General features: G+C 38.8%; 2 protein-coding genes across 2 annotated transcripts; both read right to left on the bottom strand.

The window, feature by feature from the left end:
- Window positions 1–4,752: 4,752 nt before the first annotated feature.
- On the bottom strand, window positions 4,753–5,698 carry LOC113913677 (olfactory receptor 52K1-like). Its single transcript, XM_035722788.1, is given in 2 exon segments — window positions 4,753–5,439; window positions 5,441–5,698. Coding segments are annotated over 2 exon segments (945 nt in total).
- A 14,104-nt stretch (window positions 5,699–19,802) lies between these two features.
- On the bottom strand, window positions 19,803–20,753 carry LOC113913678 (olfactory receptor 52K2). The gene has a single exon (XM_035722787.1). It carries the CDS (start codon window positions 20,751–20,753, stop codon window positions 19,803–19,805), a length of 951 nt encoding a protein of 316 aa, XP_035578680.1.
- Window positions 20,754–21,271: the final 518 nt, after the last annotated feature.

The raw sequence follows: 21,271 nt of genomic DNA, 5'->3' as shown, positions 1-21,271 counted from the left end.
TGTCCTGAAAAATTGTTTTTACGGTGCCAGTGTCACAAAAAAACTTCAGAACTAAGAAGAGACACAAAGCCAGGACCAACCAACAACATTCTCAGAGGGAGGTCTCAGCATTACAGGAACTCATCTACCAAAATTGACTAGACATCTCCCAAACTGGAGTCCTACCCAAGGGAGAGCTCAGATCCTTGGACTTTAGTCGTGTCATTTGTGGAGGTGATGCTATACTGAGGGTAGCAGTGAGGACCATTCTTTAGTCTGGTCCTTGTAAGGTTTGTCTCTCTGTCTCTAACTCACTTCCCAAACACAGGTGGGTAAGAATTCAACTCTACTTGGTGTCAAAACTACTTGAAACATAGACTAAGTGCCATTCCTGGGAAGAGGGAGGGATTTAATGTCAGGATTAGAGCAGAAGCCAGAACATGCTTCCCCAAGAAAGAGGTACAAATGACTGGAGTAGATCTAAGAAATCCAAGTCAGTAGACTATAAATTTGATCATTTACATGCATGTATATATATATATACTTACACATATGCAAATATTACACATTGATTATTGTATTTATATGTGTACATAACCTATGAAATATGTACTTAACCGCCACATACCATTATATTTTATATTATAAAACCTACAATAATGTAAATATTAAAAGGCTGAAGAAAATAGGAAAAAATGAAAATTCTAACATTTTTCTCTACCTGAGTAGGCCATTTTGTGCTATTTTGCAGACCATCCTTTTTAGACAATTAGGGGTTTTGTAATACACAAGATGATATATGTACAACTTTAACATCTTCTATAGTTTATGGACATTCTATCACTTCATGACTTCTCCAGTTTTTTATCCAACTTTGTATTTCTTAACGTTCTGAGGACCACTCCTGTTTTCATGTCATTCTTGACTTTTGTTCTATTCCATGGAGGTAGAAATGCCAGGATCCAGGTGCACCTGGGTGGCTCAGTTGGTTGAGCAACCAACTCTTGGTTTTGGCTCAGGTCATGATCTCAGGGTCATGAGACTGAGCCCTGTGTTGGGCTGTGTGCTGAGTATGGAGCCTGCTTAAGATTCTCTTTCCTTCTCCTTCTGCCCCTCCCTGCTCTGCTCACTCTTGCACTCAAAATAAATAAATCTTTAAAAAAATGCCAGGATCTGGCTATGTTTTTTGACTTGTTCTATCTACTTAGGTGATCACATACTCTTAAAAAATCAGACCCTCTAATTTCACACATGTGGCACACCAAATAATATATCAAACATAAATGTCCAAGGGAGCTAGAGCTCATAGGTTGGAATACCAGAGAAGAGAAAAAATGCACTGGAGATCTGCAGTCCTCATCTGAGTACCATTCACTTGGTACTCAGTACTATGCTTACTTGGGAGGAAATTATGTGAAACTTAGGGAAAGACCACCTCAGAATATTAGAGGAAAAAACCTCCAGTTCTCACACCAGGCTGGGAATAGTTCTTTTTTTTTTTTTTTTTTTTTAAGATTTTATTTATTTATTTGAGAGAGAGAGAATGAGAGAGAGAGAGAGCACGAGAGGGAAGAGGGTCAGAGGGAGAAGCAGGCTCCCTGCTGAGCAGGGAGCCCGATGTGGGACTCGATCCCAGGACTCCAGGATCATGACCTGAGCCGAAGGCAGTCGCTTAACCAACTGAGCCACCCAGGCGCCCCAGGCTGGGAATAGTTCTTGTTCCTACAAGCCAGAGTGGAAATCCTCATGAGCCATCAGATTTTTTTCTTTTCCAAAAATGCTTTTACTCAGTAGTAGTAACAAATTAAGCCTAAACTAAAAGCAGCTCTGGTCCTGACAAACAAAGCCTGAAAGCAAAACCTAAAGGATTAAATGGTTTCCAACAACTTAACCATGACCCAGAATAAAGCTCAAGAACATATATAAAATACAGAAGTATCCAGTACCCAAAAGTAAAATTCAGCTTATCTGGTGTTCAACCAAAAGTTATCAGGAAATACACATGAGAAAAATCAAAACAAATTTTTAAAAAGGTGCAGATAAAATTAGTATATAAGGATATTGAATATACAGAATACACTTATAATTGTTTAAGAAGCTAGAGGAAAGATTGAGCATGTTTAGAGGCATCAAAGATATTAAAAAAAAATGCCCAAATCAAACTTTCAAAGAAGAAAATTACAATATCTGAGATAAAATATATACCTATGAAAATACCTATGAAAATTACAATATGAGATGAAATGTACAATATCAGATTAAAAAATACAATAAAGGGATATAACAGGCACAATAGTGATACGGAAGCATCCTGAACAAAACACTACTTGAAATTCAAGGAATTGTGCTTATTTCTAATATTGCGTGTTAAACTGTTGGGTGAAGCTTGTCTTCTTTTTTATATTCATCTGCATTGTAACTGTCAATTGGCCATTCTAAGCTATCAACGGGTTTGGGGCTACCCTAGGTAACACTATGTCTGGGTCAGTCAAGGATCCATGCAGAGGCATTGTTGGGGCAACTTACTGACAATTAGGCTCCAGAAAATCCAGAACTAGGGTGCAAGAATTGTTGGAAGTGTTATGATTTAAGTTTGAATTAGCGCACATTTTCCATATCCTCTTGTATCATTTAACTGTAAAACTTCAACTCTAAAAATAGCATGCATGTATTCTCATACTGCTGTGATCCATCTAAGCACATAGTATTAATACATGATAAGAAATAACTCACCTTTGACTATTTGAATAAAGCTAGTCATGCAGACCATAGTTTATTACATAGTAATTGATTTCATATGCTACTATACTTATATGTTGGATAAAATCACTCTCTGTGGAGGACAGGAGTATCACCTGAAGGGCAGTTTCATTTCTGCACCAAACATAAGGACAAATCAGATCTTGCAGCCTGGAAATACTTACTTAATCCATTTACTACATTCAGTTTACTAAATAACAATGACAGATAATTAGTTTCCAGAATGTACTGTGGAAAAAAATACCCACAACATTTGTGGCATGTAACATTAAAAATGTATCTCTCACACATCTGGAGATTGGCTGAGATGACTCTGTTGGTATCAACTGGATTTGCTTATCCATCCACAAGTCAGCTGGGGAATCTGCTGACCCAAGGTGGGTTTGGTTGTAAGGCTCTGCTTCAAGCTTCAAGTTGATCATGCAGTTCTCCACTTTTTCCTCTTCCTCATTGGACAAATGGGCTAACCAGGGTATATCCTTATGGTGCAGCAGAGTCAAAAGACGACAAGACCCGTTGCACAAGCAAATTTCGAGTCTCTGCTTGCACCACATCTGCTAATGCCCCATTGGTGCAGATAGCCAACCCCATAGTCAGTGAGGTTTTACACTCTGGGAGAGGGAATATTTTTTGAATAGTAATCTAATCTATCATGCACAGTGCCCCATCTCTACTGAGGAAAACCAAGCAAGAGTTTGGGTAAGCTCAGGGAACAGTCAGAGGCTCTTGGTCTAGGTTGAAGAAAAATTCTGTCCTGGGACATGCTCATTCTTTTAACACAGGCAAAAAACAAGACAGACTAGGCCAAGCTACATGAACACGTTTTGAAGTTTATTATTATTGTGAAATATTTTAAGACCACTCAAATTCCATTGGCTGAAGGAAGTCACATAGCAAGATTTAACATTCCAAGAGTGAGAAAATTCCCCTCCATGGTAGAGGGATGGGAGAGTAAATATCTGTGAACAATAATACAGTCTACTGCAACTATATATTTTAACTTTTCTTTAGCTTCAGAAGTCTTAACTTCAAAAGGAAAGGGTATTAATCTTTGTTTCCATATTACATAGCTCAAAGATGGTATTCAGCTCTTCATTCAATAAATATTACTAAGTGGGGTTTTTTCTAGAAAAACATATGCACATAAAAAGTTACTTACAGGATATGAATTTACATAAAAGGATGTCAGAAGACTCTTTTGCTAAGTGTTCAACAAAGGAATTGGCTGTTAGTTCCTTGGACTTCTTTTCTGACTCCTACGGACTTAATGGAAGAAATAAGTCTGCTTAGAAGTGTAGTTGTTCAGGGGCTCTGGGTGGCACAGTTGGTTAAGCATCCGACTCTTGGTTTCAGCTCAGGTCATGGTCTCGGGGTCTTGGGATTGTGGGATAGAGCCCAGCATTGGGCTCTGTGCTGAGCCTGCTTGGGACTCTCTCGCCCTCTCCCTCTGCCCCTCACCTCCCCCTGCTCTCTCTGTCTTTCTCAAATAAATAGATAACTCTTTTTTTAAAACGTAGATCTATCCAAATGTAGAGCCAATAACATTGTGTGGTAGTAGGTTAATAGAGTAGCAGAAGACTGGATGCCATTTAGAAAAGATATGGAAGCAATTTTAGTACTAGAAGAGGTGTTGTTCTTTGGGTCACAAAATTTGTGGTTCAATTCCTCATTCATAGTCTAGGTGAAGAGTTCACCAAAACCTCAACTTCTTGTGCCAGTCTCAGCCAATATTCCTGTTCTCTTTCACCTAGATGACAGTAGCATTTGGGAAGCTTCTTTGTTTTCCTTAATCATGTGATGAGTCTATGAGAATAGGGTCAAATCTCTGCTATCAAGCTAAAGTTTGATCTGACTGGATCTTTGAGGAATGAAACCTCATTTTCCTTGTCATATTAAAGAATTGCCAAACATGGAGATTACAGTTTTCCTACTTAAGATGTTTCCTCTCCACCTCAATCTAATATCTAATATCCACTCAATACTGAACTGGTAGGTAAAGAAGAGAGTATGTTACTACACATTCTTTCTCCGGAATAGACTGAGCACATGATCACGAATCTGCTTGGTCTTGACACCATAGATGATGGGGTTGATCATGGGTGGAAAAAGAAGATAGAAATTGGCAAGGAGTATGTGGACATGAGGGGCAACCTGGCCAGCCACACGGTGCATGACTGAGGAGATGACCACAGGTGTGTAAAAGGCTAAGATTGTACCTATGTGAGACACACATGTCCCAAAGGCCTTGTAGCGGGCCTCCTGAGAGGCAAGCTGTAGAACTGCCCGAAGGATGAAGATATAAGACAGGATAACAAAGAGCAGGTCCAACACCACTATAAACATGGCCACAGCAATGCCATAGATACTGTTGAAGCGAGTATCCCCACAGGCCAGCCTTACCACGGCCATGTGCTCACAGTAGCAGTGGGCAATCACGGGGCCTCGGCAGTAGTGGAAGCCCTTGAGCAGAAAGGGGAGTGGAGTCATTAGTGTCACAGCCCGAGCCACAGCAGCCATGCCAATCTTGGTGATAAGGGGCCCAGTCAGCACCGTAGTGTAGTGCAGTGGCTTACAGATGGCCACATAGCGGTCAAAGGCCATGGCCAGCAGCACTGCTGACTCCATGATAGAGAAGGAATGGAGAAAGAACATCTGGACCAGACAGCCATAGAAGCTGATCTCCCGATCTCTGAACCAAAAAAATAGCTAACATTTTGGGAAGTGTTGTAGAAGAGAGGACCAGATCAATGGCTGCCAACATGGCCAGAAAGAGGTACATGGGCTCATGAAGGGCTGCATCAGCCTGAATAATGAAGAGAAGGGTGCAGTTGCCTAGCAGGGCCAGAGTACAGGCAAAGCAGAATGGAATGGAGATCCAGACATGCAGGTGCTCCAAACCTGGGATTCCTACCAGCAAGAAGAAAGCTGGATGGGTTGTGGTAATGTTGGAGACGGTCATGGTTTGTAGAAATTTTCCTTGTCCATTTTTACAGGGCCCCTTCACCTTCTATATATTCCTTCTTAGGAGAATTAGTTCTTGTTCCCATTGCTATACCTTAAGGAAAATTAGTTAGTAGTCCTCATAGACTTGGATAGGCATAATCCATATTTTCTACCCTCAAGAAACTTTGAATCTCATTGAGTATATAGAACATTAAACATCATTAGAATTGATATCACAAGACACTTACATAAAGGAATGGAGAAAAGGTAGTATTTTCTGTGTTCATGGTAACATCAGGAATACCCTGATAAAAGAAGTGAAGATGTTTAAACCAATTCATTTCTTTTTTTTTTTAATTTTGTTATGTTAGTCACCATACAGTACATCATTCGTTTTTGATGTAGTGTTCCATGATTCATTGTTTGTGCATAACACCCAGTGCTCCATGAAATACATACCCTCCTTAATACCCATCACCAGGCTAACCCATCCCCCAAGCCCCCTCCCCTCTAAAACCCTCAGTTGGTTTCTCGGAGTCCATAGTCTCTCATGGTTCGTCTCTCCCTCCAATTCCCCCCCCTTCATTTTTCCCTTCCTTCTCCTAATGTCCTCCATGCTATTCCTTAGGTTCCACAAATAAGTGAAACCACATACTTGTTTCATTTCTTTAGAATATATGTTGGTACTATTCTACATGATAAGCTCACAATCACAAAAACCAGTTTTCTGTCCTCAAATCTTAGGCCTTGTATATCTGTATAAGTCCAATAAAGCTTGCAATTTCTAATGCCCCTATTAATCACAAAATTTGTTTTTTCTAGCACTACTCTAATGGATATGGTTGCCACTAGCCACATGTGGCTGTTTAAATTTGTTCAAAATTTTGTTTAAAATTATTGAATATCTCAGTCACAATACTTTTTAAGTGGTCAATAGCTGCCATGACTAGTAACTACCATATTGGACTGTTCAGATACAGAATATTTCCCTCATTGCAGAGGTTCTACTGGAAAGAACTGGTCCTCTCCACATCCACAAATCCTAAGTACAGCCCAGCTTCCACCTTACTGAGAAAATAAGGAGCTTTGTCTTTTGGTTCTCCATCTAAATTCATGTTAAACTCCCTATTCATGTGACTCTCCTTCCACTCATCTCCCAGCTTTTTCGTTTTCATCACAAGAGAACTCTCATCTTTAGCAAGACTGATATCTGGCTTCCATAACAAATGCCCTTTATTCTTAACAATTTTTATCTTTCCCTCTAGTTCATTTTTCTTTTTCAAATAATTAAACATTGGAGTTGCCCAGTTTTTATGCAATCTCTTTTCTCTTATAGGATCCAGGTAATGTGGTTTTTGTAAGCATTGAGATAATATTTAAACATTTCCCATATAACTGAACAAAGTAAGTTCTGAAAAAACTTGGCCTCTTTTCAATCTAAAAAATCAATTTCCAAAAACTTTATATGTCCATGATATCATAGTTAATAGTTAGGCAGCTAGGTTTGAGTTCTAGCTTTCTCCAATTCCAGTGTCCTAAATAACTAAGCTGTATTGCTCCTATCTAAATGCCTAATAAGTAACATACACTCAGCATATCCAAATTAAAAATGAATTTCTTTCCATGGAGTACAGAAAAATTTTAAAACCTGAAGTTCTTGGATCAAGTGACTTTTACTTATACCAGTTGCATGACCTTGCACAAATCCCTTATCTCCAAGCCCCTGTTTCCCTCTCTATAAATAAGGAATAGCAATGCCCTGCTTTTCTGTGAGAATTGTAGGGGAGGGTAATAAATGGGATTGTGTATAAAATCCTTTTGTTCAATTAGTGTTTGCCGAGCTTATTTGTCATTTAAGTATATATTTCCCTTCCTCCACAGAACTACACTTTAAAAAGAATTAATTCTCCCTTCTTTGATCTTATATCCTCCTATTCAAATCTCTTCTTCTCTTCACAGAAAATATATAGAAAATGCTTATATTCTGTCTCAATCTTCTCTCAAATATCATTTGGTAATCAAAACATTCCAGTCTGTATTCCATTCTCATTACTTCCCTGAAACTGCTCTCATCAGGACTACCAAAGGCCTCCATAATGATGGTGCCATTGTAACTTACCTGCTTTCATGCAACTGGACTTCTCAGCAACCTTTATCTTAATTGACAACGGTCCCCTTTTTAAAACCCTCTTTACTCTTGGGTGCATTAATGCTACCATTTCCATCTTCCTTAGCTTGTCATTTCAGTCTCCTCTTTCTGCCTTACCTCTGAATATTGAATTTCTTCAGGGCTCAATATTGAACTCCATTCAATTTTATATTCACAAAACATTTAGTAAATATATTCAATAAGTTTTCAGGGAGGGTAAATATTTTTACTAAATTGGTTAAGGATAAATCTAAGAACAAAACAGGATGATGCCTTCATACAACACATTTACTAAAGTTTCGAAAAGAATAACATAATTAGTAAGTTACATAGTATAATAGAAGGTATTATTTTAAAAAGGAGGGTGAGAAGAAATCCTGAAGCTGGGAGAGGGAGAAGATAGCAATTTTAAATAAAGAGATCAGGATGGGCCTCATTGGGAAGGGAATATGAGCAAAGATTGAATGAGGTAAGAAAATAGCTTGGTTTCTAGTCTCTTTTTAAAGTTACCTGAGGTTCCATACAGGTAACTTTGTGGGGAAAATAATGGGGAGCAAGAATGGCATGAAAGATTGAAACAGGAAAGCAGAGAATCCTATCCAGGTGTGCATTACTGAGCTGAGGAATGTTGATCTACTGTGTCCAATCCTACAGGAAGAACCATGCAGAAGGCACCTCAGAATTGTCTACCAGAGACATGAAAGAGGGGTATATTTATCCACTGGTTTCCACCCCACCCAGGGCAAGTGTTCACCCAGAGGGTGTTAATTTCTTCATACTCCCGGGTTCACACACGCACCAGGGTAGCTGAGCAGTCTACTTCAGGTGCCCCATGAAATGGAGCAGAGAAGCCAGGGGCAGGATGCAGCTGAGTAAGGTGAAGTCAGGCTATACCTGCACTAAGACTATACCTGATGTAGTCACAGCATTGGCCAGAACAAAAAGGTGAATGAGAGGAAGTGAGGCATAAGAGATGAAAAATATAGAGAAATAGCCCCCAGTGACAAACTGTAAACAAATGAAACAGTCAGAACGAATGTTCTAAGACAGAAATATGCCTAATGTTAAAAGCTCAGCTACCAGGCCAATGTAACTAGATGATGTGAATGAGTGAGAGATATATAGATGCCATGAAGATGGGGCCAGACCACACAGGGCCTTATAGTCCTTTGTAGAACTCAGCAAATGCTCATTTCTCTCAAAGACATCTTTAGAGCAAAGAAATGACATATTTGACAAATTTTAAGTTTCTTCTAGTCTCTATGATGAGAATTGCATGAAAGTGTAAGGGCAAAAGCAGAAAAGACTCTGGGGGTTATTCCAGAGATTACAGAAGAGAAAAAGTTAAGAACCAGGATGGCCCTGTTTGTGATAAGAAGCAATCTGATTTTGGATATATTTGAGAAAAGAGCCATGGAATCTGATAGATTAAATGTAGGTCATGAGAGAAAAGGGAGTCAAAGATGGCAGGGAGAGATTTGGCTTGAACACCAATAAAAGGGATTATTCTTAGCTGAGGTGGGGGAAGGTTGTGGAGGAGGGAATCAAGATGTTAACTGTGGATATGTTGTCTGAGAGGTTTATCAGAAATCTAAGTGAACAGTAAGACAAGTTTGAGAGATTTTGCCTGCTGATATAAACTTGGAATCATTGGGAACAGATCATCTATGAGACTGAGATCACCAAGATAGTAAATGTTCATGAAGAACAGAGAACCAAGGGCTCAATCCCAACATTAAGAACTAGGGTGGAAAAGGAGTTGGGGTAAGGAGTTGAGGAAGTCAGCAAAAGAGACTGAGAATGGCAACCTGTCAACATTTCCAGAATATCTGTTTCTTGATAGGCTATTAAATGTAATGAATGCATCAAGGAGGAGGGAACTATTACCATGTTTAATGCTACTGGTAAGTCAAATAATTCCAAAACAGAACTGGCCTTATGTTTAGAAATGCAGTGGTTAGATACCTTGGTAAGAAATTTTTCTAGAATATGTTATTTATGACAATAACATACTCCCCCTCTCACTTCAAAAGAAGAGTCTTGAAAATTAACTCCCTCCCTCCAATAGATGGTGTAACTTCAGCATTTCTTCAATTAACATAAATGGGTTCTGTTGTTGTTGTTGTTGTTGCAGTAAAAAAAAAAATTCTAGAATAGAGAGAGACAACACCTGTTTTGATTGAGTTAGGTGGTGGGGGAGGGGTGTGGGAAGGAACTGAAGTCCGTTAATATGGCTCCCTCTTTTGAGGAGTTTGCTACAAAGGCCAACAGTAAAAGGGATACTGGCTACAGAGGGAAGTACTGTAAAGGGAAGGCTATTTGTGCATGTGCATGTTTGTATGCATGTATGTGGGGGTGTATGTGTGAGTATTCAATGGTTTTTAAGAAGGAAAGGGAAAATGGCATGTTTTTAAAGGGAACAGAATTATCCAGTGGCAAGGGGCCTTAAAATATAGGAGAGAAAGGAAAATACTGCTTTGGAACAGTCTTTGAACATAGTCCTTTTTCTAGGTGTTCTACTTACTTACCATGAATTTGGTTATCAGATCCTAAAACCTTGAATATAAATTTCCCTATCTTCCCCTCTAAGCAGCAGGCTAATATATCCAACTATTTGATATCCCCATGTAGCAGTCACAGATATCTCAACCCACTATCAAGGCATATGCATTCCACATCTCAGGATATAATATCCTCTCCAGCCAGTCGCTCAACCTAAAATCAAGTCATTCTTGATTCAGTCTATCAGCAGGTCCAATTGGGTCAGCCTCCATAGTTAATCGGAAAGTTGCTTACTCCAATTTAATTAACCTCCACACCATTCAAGCCACAATTATCTCTCACGACTGGAAAAAAGATGCCTAATAAGTGTACAGATTTCTGTTTTTGTTCTCCAGTTTTTATCCTTCTACAAATACCAACCATATTGTGGAATGAAGGAAATGTGCCTTATTCACTTCTATAATCTCAGCCTCTGGCATACATGATAAGTATTAACTATTTCACCAAATGAAGCATGAACAACAAGACTACTGGAAAATAGGTCTTCTCACCCTGTTCAGACCTCTCTATCCTATCCAAGCCCAGAATAGTTGGTTATATTCATTATATATGAATCAGGACAGAAATTCTAAGAAAGCTACACCAGCCTTGGTTACATGCATCAGAATAAAATCCAAATCTCACTGGAGAGGATTTTTCCATGTGTTTTTAATATTTGCACTTCTTTGCCAGGTTGAGCTCTTGGCTTTGTAGGAAGCAAACTTATGACAGCAGGAACTTTTTTCGTTTTTCACTAGCATATGTTCAGAAGTGCCAAGAACAGTGCCTGCTACATAACAGACACTCTATAAATGATTAATATTCCCACATACCTGTTGCATCTTAATCCTCAGTAAATATGCAAAACCAAACATAATTCGCTTTACCTCTTAGTCTCTCTATTCTTCTGGCTTACTGTCTACCTTCTTAACATAACTGATGACCCTGTGACCTGACCACCCTTTTTCACACAAAGAAAGTTACCCGTTCTATCCAATTTCTTCCCCCAAACACAGGACGTTCAACAGTGCGTGAACCCTATTTCTGTTGAAGCTCATGAAAAATATACCTCTCTCAGAATCAGAATCTCAGAGTAGGAGAATGAATGGAACCAGTCATCGTCCCCTACTGTCCAGAACCCGGGAACCTGTTTTGTGGTAAATATTTTATCCTGTCTGTACTGTTTGAAGAGCTAAATGTCCACACTAGACCACAGAACTTGTCTATTTTTTCTCCCAAAAGTGCTTAGATAGGTCTCCATACACAGAAAGTACTTAGTTAATGCTTGCAATAAATGTATCTTAAAAAGATATTATAATGATGCATTTGAAAGACTAAGACCCAGAGACAGGAAGAAAGTCACTGGCCTAAGGTCCTTTAAGGACCTCAGAAAAATGGGGGGGGGATAAAATTTTACAAAGTGTCTGCCTGCTCTAGGAATAGTAAAAGATTTTGAATATTATGGATATTTTTATCTATGGAATTTCAATGATATGGACTCAAATTTATACATGTGAGATGCTCACATATTTTGTTTGCAAGATTTAAAAATTTACTTCCAAGTATAAATATTGGTGTAAAAAATGATTGAATTCATAGGGGACATAGCAAAATGTGAGTTTTTATTAGAGAGGAGCATGAGAAGGTGATTACCATTAGAAAGTCTCTGCTGATGATCCCTAAGCAAGAGTAAAAATTTGCACCGTTATGATTTCTGAACACTTCTAAAACCAGTCTTTAATGTATCAGTCTCTACTGTACAGTCTCTGTCATAATACCTCATGCTGGTCTGTTTCAAAAAGAGCAAGAGAGAATCACATTTGTTTTCTCTTATTTCTTTGATTTAAAATCTTGATTTTTCAAGACCATATTCTTATTGCAAAGATTATTTTGTCTCCATATATTTGATATGGCATTACAAAATTATTTCCTGTAGAGCTTACACTGTGGCAGAGGTCATTTTAAAGACTATTTTAAAGAATAATGCCAAAATAAATGGCTCCTATCTTTTCCCTTCATACTCACTCCCTAGAAAGGAGAAACCATGGTTGAACCAGCATGTTTCAATAAACACATCATTATTCAAAAATATGTATTTCTTACCTCTCCCTGTATCTTTCTAGTTCAGGCCTCATTTTCTCTCTCTTGACTAATGCAGAAGCCTCCTAATTGGGACAGGGATACTGGCAAGTTGGGGAGAAGGAATGATAGGTGAGAATTGATGGATCCATGCAGAAATAATCAGTCAAACTTCTTGGAGGTGAACTAGTGTCTGGCATAGAAAAGAAACAGTCATCCTCTGTAGTGGAGGGAGTTTCTGGAGTTTGTAGACAAAATATTTGGGTTGGACTGTTAGGACTTCTACCTCCTCAGTTGAAAAGCCAAAATACAGGCAATAAAAGAATTGGGGAGAGAGCAGGGAGCTGATGCCTAGGACCAAGACTAGCTGTAGGAGCTGATTAAGAGTGCCCTTACCCTTTCTCACTCTCCATACCTGTCACCTCTTTCTTGTTTCCCTTAGTCCAGCTGTGTTCCCAGTGCTTAGTCTGAAGTAGAATTCTTGGCCCATTCCATTAGCTTCATGCAGCTTTAGTGGGAGGAATTTGAGGAGAGAGCTGGGAAGGGAGCAGCTGGCTTTATCTTTGCAAGCCTCTAATCTCCGAAAAGCTTGTAGAAGCAGAAACTGCTGCACTTGAGGAGGGTCCTCGGGGGCTCATGGACGGCTCTTGGCCTCTTCTCTAAGGATTAACACAAGGGGACTCCCCTGACCCAGGGCTCCCACCCCTGGAGTTTCCTGCAGCCCATGCCCCTTTCTCTTTTGTGGTACAAATCATACCTCCCAGAGGTCATGCTTCACTCTCCAAACACTGAGCACTTCAGGTAGATCCTTGTGCCTTGGTCTTTAATACGCTTCTGCTTACTTCCACCCCCTCCTTGCAGTGTCTTCTAATAAAGAGAGCCTCATTAAAACATATATACTGCAACCAATTCCTGTCTGACTATGACCTGGAAGGGCAGGAACTCCACCCTAAGCAAGCAAAATTATTTGATAGATCTTATTTTGCATACATGTTACATATTGCCTGAAGCTAGGCATTGATTTCCAGCTTGTAACTTTGGAATGACATTTCCCTGATCTCAGATCTGTTTCCTTATCTCTGAAATGGAAATAATTCCAATTGTTCCTAAATCACAGGAAGAATAGATCACTAACTATATAATCAAGAAGCCATTATGATGTTGATGATGATGTGATTACTTAATAATTACCAAACATTTATAAGTAATAAAGATAATATTCTACCTACAACTGACTTCAATGCTATTTTTCAAAGATCTGAGAAGGAAACTAGTTTATACCAGGGTCTGCCATGGACTTTGCCTACTACAGTTTTCCTTAATACTTTCTTTAATTTTAAAAGAAGTTTTTTTTAATTTTGTCTTTATTTTGTCTTATTGTGATAAGAGGATAGCTCTCATATTAAGTGTTAATAAATTTTTAGTGTATAATACATTATTGACTATAGGTACAGTTTTTGTACAGATTCATCTTAACCGAAACTTTATGCCTAATAACTCCCCATTCCCTGCCCCCCCAATTCCTAGTAACCATCATTTTAGTTCTTGATTTTATGAATTTGCCTATTTTATATACTTCATATTAGTGGAATCCTGCAGTATTTATCTTTCTGGGTCTGGCTTATTTCACAGCATAATATCCTCAAGGTCCATCCATATTGCATATTGCAGAATGTCTTTTTTTAACGCTGAATAGTATTTCATGAAATATGCATACCACATTTTCTTTATCTGTTCATCTGTTGATGGACTTCTAAGCTTACTTTCACATCTTAGCTATTGTGAATAGTGCTGCAACAGATGTGGGCATGCCAATATCTTTTCAATTGATTGCCATCTTGCCAATATGATTTCAGTTCTTTGGATATATACTAAAAAGTGCTAGATCATATGGCAGTTCTATTTTTAATTTTTGAAAAACTTTTATACTGTTTTCCATAGCAGCTGCACTATGTTGCATTCCCACCCACAGTGTGTGCAGGAATTCCAATTTCTCCAGTGTGCTCTTTACCAGCACTTGTCTTTTTTTGAGAATAGCCAATCTGACAGGTGTTAGGTGATAGATAACTCATGTGATTTGCACTTCCCTCACAATGAGTGACAATAAATTTTTTTTCATATGCTTGTTTGCCATTTGAATGTCATCTTTGAGGAAATGTCTATTCAAGTCCTTAACCTATTTTAAAATGGGGTTATTTTTATATTATTGAGTTGTAAGAGTTCCTTATGTTTTAGAAATTAACCCCCTATCAAATATATGGTTTGCAAATATTTTCTTCCATTCCATAGTTGCCTTTTTACTGTTGACTATTTCCTTTGCTGTACAGAAGCTTTTCAATTTGATGGAGTCCCACTTGTTGACTTTTGCTTTTGTTTCCTCTACTTTAAATGTCCTATCCATGAAATCATTGCCAAGACCAGTGTTATGAAGATTTTCCCTTATGTTTTCAGAAGTTTTATAGCTTCCGGTTTTATGTTTAAGTCCAATTTGAGTTGATTTTTGTATATACTGTAAGATAAGGATACAATTCCCTTCTTATATAGATGCCTAGTTTTCCCTAACCATTTGCTGAAGAACAAGGGTGTATTCTTTTTTTTTAATTTTATTTTGCTATGTTAATCACCATACATTACATCATTAGTTTTCGATGTAGTGTTCCATGATTCATTGTTTGCCTATAACACCCACTGTTCCATTGAATACGTGCCCTCTTTAATACCCATCACCAGGCTAACCCATCCCCCAACCCCCTCCCCTCTAGAAGCCTCAGTTTGTTTCTCAGAGTCCATAGTCTCTCATGGTTCATCTCGCCCTCCAATTTCCCCCCTTCATTTTTCCCTTTCTACTATCTTTTTTTTTTAACATATAATGTATTATTTGTTTCAGAGGTATAGGTCTGTGATTCAACAGTCTTACACAATTCACAGCGCTCACCGTAGCACATACCCTCCCCAATGTCCATCACCCAGCCACCCCATCCCTCCCACCCCCCACCACTCCAGCAACCCTCAGTTTGTTTCCTGAGATTAAGAATTCCTCATATCAGTGAGATCATATGATACATGTCTTTCTCTGACTAAGGGTATATTCTTGACAAGGATACTTGTCAAGGTTCAATTGATCATATATGTAGACTTATTTCTGGGTTTTCTTTTTGTTCCATTGGTTTATATATCTATATTTATGCCAGTACCATATCATTTGATTTACTATAGCTTTTTAATATATTTTGAAATCAAGAAGTGTGCTGACTCCAGCTTTGTTCTTCTTTCTCAGAATCGGTCTGACTATTCATGGCATTTTGTGGTTCCATGTGAATTTTAGAATTCTTTTTCTATTTCTATAAATATCTTTGTGGTTTTTATAGAGATGCACTGAATCTGTAAGTTGCTTTGGGTAGTATGGACATTTTAATAAGTCTTCCAATCCATGAACATGAGAGGTCTTTCCATTTGTCTGTGTCTTGTTTAATTTCTTTCAATAACATTTTGTAGTTTTCAGTATTTAAGTCTTTCACCTCATAAGTTTATTCCTAAGCATTTTATTCTTTTTGGTGCTGTTGTATATGGGATTTTTGTCCTAATTTCAAGACAGTATATAGAAACAAAACTAATCTTTGTATCTTGATTTTTGTATTCTGCAAACTTACTGACTTATTTTAGTTCTAACAATATTTTTATGGAATGTCTAGGATTTATTATATATAAGGTTTGTCACTGACGAAGGATATTTTACTTCTTCCTTCCCAATTTGGATGCCTTTTATTTCTTGTTTAATTGCATTGTAGGACTTCAATACTACATTAAATAGAATTAGCAAGAGTGGGAATTCTTGCCTTGTTCCTGATTTTAGAAGAAAAGTTTTCAGTTTTTCACATTGAGAATGTTAGTTATAGCTTTTCATATATAGCCTTTATCAAACTGATGTATATTCCTTCTAGTCCTAATTGATGTTATCATTGAAGGATATTAAATTATTTCAAATGCTTTTTTTGAATCTATTGAAGTGATCATGTGATTTTTTTTATCCCTTATCCTGTTGATGTGGCATATCATTAATTGATTTTTATACATACAAAAATCCCTGGGATAAGTCCTACTTGGTTGTAGTGTGTGATCCTTTTAATGTGTTGTTGGATTCGGTTTGTTAGTATTTTATTGACGATTTTCACATTTACACTCATCAGGGATATTATCCTTTTTTCTTGTGATATCTTTGGCTTTGGTATCAGGGTAATGCTGGCTTCATAAAATGAGTATGAAAGTATTCCCTCTGCTTCAATGGTTTTTTGGGGGGGTTTGTTTTGTTGGTGGTTTGTTTGTTTTGTTTATTTTTAATTTTATTTTATTCTGTTAGTCACCATACAATACATAATTAGTTTCTGATGTAGTGATCCACACTTCATTGTCTTCATATAACACCCAGTGCTCCATGCAGTACGTGCCCTCCTTAATACCCATTACCAGGCTAACTCATCACCCCCTCCCCTCTAACACCCTCAGTTTGTTTCTCAGAGTCCATAGTCTCTCATGGCTCATCTCTCCCTCAGATTTCCCCCCCTTCATTTTTCCCTTCCTTGTCCTAATGTCCTCCATGCTATTCCTTATGTTTGGGTTTTTTACAGATTTGAGAAGTAGTGTTAATTCTTTAAATATTTGGTAGAATTCACCAATGCAGCCTGGGTTTTTCTTTAATGGGAGGTTTTGATTACTGATTCAATATTCACACAAGTTATGCTTAGGCTTTCTATTTCTGCATGATTTAGTTTTGGTAGGTTATGTTTTAAAAGCAATTTCAAAGCTCCATGCCCCAGCTGTACATATTCCCTTTTGACAGACGTATACTGGATCTAACTTTATCTTTCCTAACTGTTGGCCTCGGGGTAATGTGTACTCGGCACTCTCCCATGATGGATGATTGCCTAGGATGTTCAGATGAAATGAGATTTTTACGACACCTTTTTTTTTTAAGATTTATTTATTTATTTTAGGGAGCCTGTGCGGGGGCAGGGGTCAGAGGGAGATGGAAAGGATAAGAGAAAAAGAATCTCAGGCAGACTCTCTGCTGAGCACAGAGCCTGACTTGGGCCTCGATCCCAGGACCATAACATCATGACCTGAGCTGAAATCAAGATCTGGGTGCTTAACTGATTGAGCCACCCAGGCATCCCTCTACATAACACCTTTAAATTTGGAGCTTAAATTACCAAGCACAGCAAGGCTGAAGAGATACAGACTATATGAAGAGAACTTGACCAAAACCCTAATGTGGCAAAGTGTTGGGCAAATTGCAGACAAGACCAAAAAAAAAAAAAAAAAAAAAAAAAAAAACAGCTTTGAATTGAGAGAAAGCTGATGATGGAACAGAGGACAACACTATTGAGTTAGACATGTCATGCTTGTAGGAAATAGGTCTAGAGCCATGGTCAGGGAGGCTGAGGTGATAGGCTTAACTGAGAGACTATAGCTTAGAGTCCTAACATCCAGACAGGAGCCAGATAAAGTAGAGAGGGTGTGAAGGAGCAAAGGACCTTACTTTGCCCCTTGACTCCACTCTGCAGGGATAAAACCTAATGCCATGGGAGCAGGGATAAAAAGCAGATGGAGTGGGGAATGGCCATAGCTTAGATAACTGCTTTAGAAGTCACTGATAGAATATTAGAATGCTTCAACTCAATTCCATTTGCTTTTCTGTCTTTTGTGCAGTCCATATTCATTTACATTTATCCACATATTTAGCTTTTCTGGTGGTTTTCAATCCCTCCTGCAATTCTGTTTCTGACTCATTTTCCTTCAGCCTGAACGGCTACTTTTAGTTTTGCTTTCAGTGCAGGTCTAATATTTACATTCCTTATGTTAGTCATCAGGAGGATAAGAAAACCTGTTTTGGAAATAACTTCTTTCAAGGTATGCTACTCTGTTTATGTTGTTAGAATTTGCTGTTTTTAAGCTTTCCACCTGTCCCAACTATGCTCACAAGAAACAAGAGGTTTTAACCACATAGGAACTAAAGGTAGAATATTGTGTGTGTGTGTGTGTGTGTGTGTGTTTATATTTATGTTTATGTTTATGTTTTGGTGTTAGAAGGAATTATAAAAGCAGAGATGGGAAAAAGCGTAAGACGCTGGGTTCTTGCTACAGCCTTCCCTCTTTGAAACTTCCAACCTTCCATACCACATCTGGCATAGGCTCAGATTCTTTCAAAGCTAAATAATATGTAGAGACAGAGACAGAAATGGAGTCAAAATAAGATAGAGATATATAATTTCTAAACAGTAGTCTGAGGAAACAAGGGAGTCACAAAATAAAAGAATGCATTTATGGAAGATGGTATATGAGGGTTTGTGTGACCACACAAATTCTAGTTGTCAGGATTAACATTAAAGGAATTTTCTAGTATGTAAGTTTGCATTGGATAGAAGAAAAGAAAGAGTACAGGTCAATATCCCCATTTCCTATCTACTTTGCCTACCTATTTCTTTCATGATACTGGGCCTCGGGATGGGCAGGTCAGAGACCACAACCATTGTGTTTCACATTTCCTTCTTTGTCTTAGGACATAGACATAAGAACAGCACACCCACCTTAACAAAATATATATTCCCAGTACCCAGCACAGATTTGGTACTGTGTTTTGTGACTGGATTATCAAGTAAATGAAGAATTCACATTCTTGGTGGAAACATAAGCTATATCTGTGTGCAAATAAAGTGTTGCATGATGTATAATGAAATGTCAGAGGACACGTTTTACTCAAAATATTTAAAGAAAGTGATTGACCATGAGAATACAGAGGTCAAAAGAAGTCAAAGAATACATAAGCTGACTCAATTGAAGAAATAAATTTTAACAAGCAAAACTGATTTGGAATCTGTATTGCTGGAAGATCATGAGCTCCCCAAAACTGGTAGTGTTTAGCCAGAGACTGGACATCAGCTTTCAGACCATATAGGTACTCTTGCCTCAGATGAAATTTTGGTCTTTCCCAGGTCCTGATCCCAATGACTCTGGTTAGAAACTCAGGTTCTCACAGTCTGAGTAAATGAACTTGAAAGCACCTTTGTGTCTTTAGATGATGTTACCAAGAGGAGAGTGTGTCAAGCCTTTGTCATGCCTCTTGACAGAGTGGGCTCTTTGAGAAGACAGCAAAGTCAGCAGTTTGAATTCAAAGGCTACGAAAGGACATAGCACCATGAATCCTGATCAGACTGGTGACTGAGTTTCAGGACATCATTTAGTTTTTCTCATTATACATGGAAATCTGGCATCTTTCCACTTCCTCTCATACCCCTGCTCCCATTCCAGCATCCAGTCTGTCCCAGTCTTTCTCCACCTATCCCTCACTCTACACTTATGCATCCTTTCTTGGGAATTGTCCTAAGATTCGCTCACGAATCTGCTTGGTCTTGACGCCATAGATGATGGGGTTGATCATGGGTGGAAAAAGAAGATAGAAATTGGCAAGGAGTATGTGGACATGAGGGGCAACCTGGCCAGCCACACGGTGCATGACTGAGGAGATGACCACAGGTGTGTAAAAGGCTAAGATTGTACCTATGTGAGACACACATGTCCCAAAGGCCTTGTAGCGGGCCTCCTGAGAGGCAAGCTGTAGAACTGCCCGAAGGATGAAGATATAAGACAGGATAACAAAGAGCAGGTCCAACACCACTATAAACATGGCCACAGCAATGCCATAGATACTGTTGAAGCGAGTATCCCCACAGGCCAGCCTTACCACGGCCATGTGCTCACAGTAGCAGTGGGCAATCACGGGGCCTCGGCAGTAGTGGAAGCCCTTGAGCAGAAAGGGGAGTGGAGTCATTAGTGTCACAGCCCGAGCCACAGCAGCCATGCCAATCTTGGTGATAAGGGGCCCAGTCAGCACCGTAGTGTAGTGCAGTGGCTTACAGATGGCCACATAGCGGTCAAAGGCCATGGCCAGCAGCACTGCTGACTCCATGATAGAGAAGGAATGGAGAAAGAACATCTGGACCAGACAGCCATAGAAGCTGATCTCCCGATCTCTGAACCAAAAAATAGCTAACATTTTGGGAAGTGTTGTAGAAGAGAGGACCAGATCAATGGCTGCCAACATGGCCAGAAAGAGGTACATGGGCTCATGAAGGGCTGCATCAGCCTGAATAATGAAGAGAAGGGTGCAGTTGCCTAGCAGGGCCAGAGTATAGGCAAAGCAGAATGGAATGGAGATCCAGTTATGTAGGTGCTCCAGGCCTGGGATCCCCATCAACACGAAGACTGCCGGATGGGTTGAGGTGATATTGGAGGCTGACGTGGCCATTGGAAATTTTCTTCCTATTGTCTACTTCCACAGGGCTCCTCCAGAAAGTATCCAGTGTCAGCAGAATTATAGCATTCAATTTCAAACTCTGACCATTCACATGGAAGGATTAACCCTTGATCTCATTTCTAGACCTTCAATTAGAAAATAATCCTAATATACATTATGAAACATACATGATCTCTGCCCTCAATGTGCTTAAAAATCATTAGGTAATCAGAACATTAAATACCAATTGAGCTAGTATCACAAGGCAATCTTCATTGAGGAATTGAGTGGAAGAAGAGCTTTCTGTGGTGTTTGTGGGGCCCAGGACCACTTTGTAAAAGATGTAGATCCCTGCTATTTTCAATCTTATCCAAGACATTCACTGTCTTCCTGTTGTCTCCAAACTCAAGCTGCATGTCTAATTATGAAAGGAGTGTCTCTCTCCTTTAAATGTCTATCTTGGCTGTATGAAAAAATAATTAAGACTTAGCACCTTCTAAAAACTCACTTTCCTTCAAGTTCTATAAATT

The sequence above is a fragment of the Zalophus californianus genome, chromosome 11 (genome assembly GCF_009762305.2).
Source record: "Zalophus californianus isolate mZalCal1 chromosome 11, mZalCal1.pri.v2, whole genome shotgun sequence".
NCBI classification, from domain to species: Eukaryota; Metazoa; Chordata; class Mammalia; order Carnivora; family Otariidae; genus Zalophus; species Zalophus californianus.
This window is presented reverse-complemented; position numbering and strand designations above follow the sequence as displayed.

Excerpts from the sequence above, each read along its gene's own strand:
- LOC113913678 (XM_035722787.1), bottom strand. The coding sequence starts at position 20,753 with ATGGCCACGTCAGCCTCCAATATCACCTCAACCCATCCGGCAGTCTTC.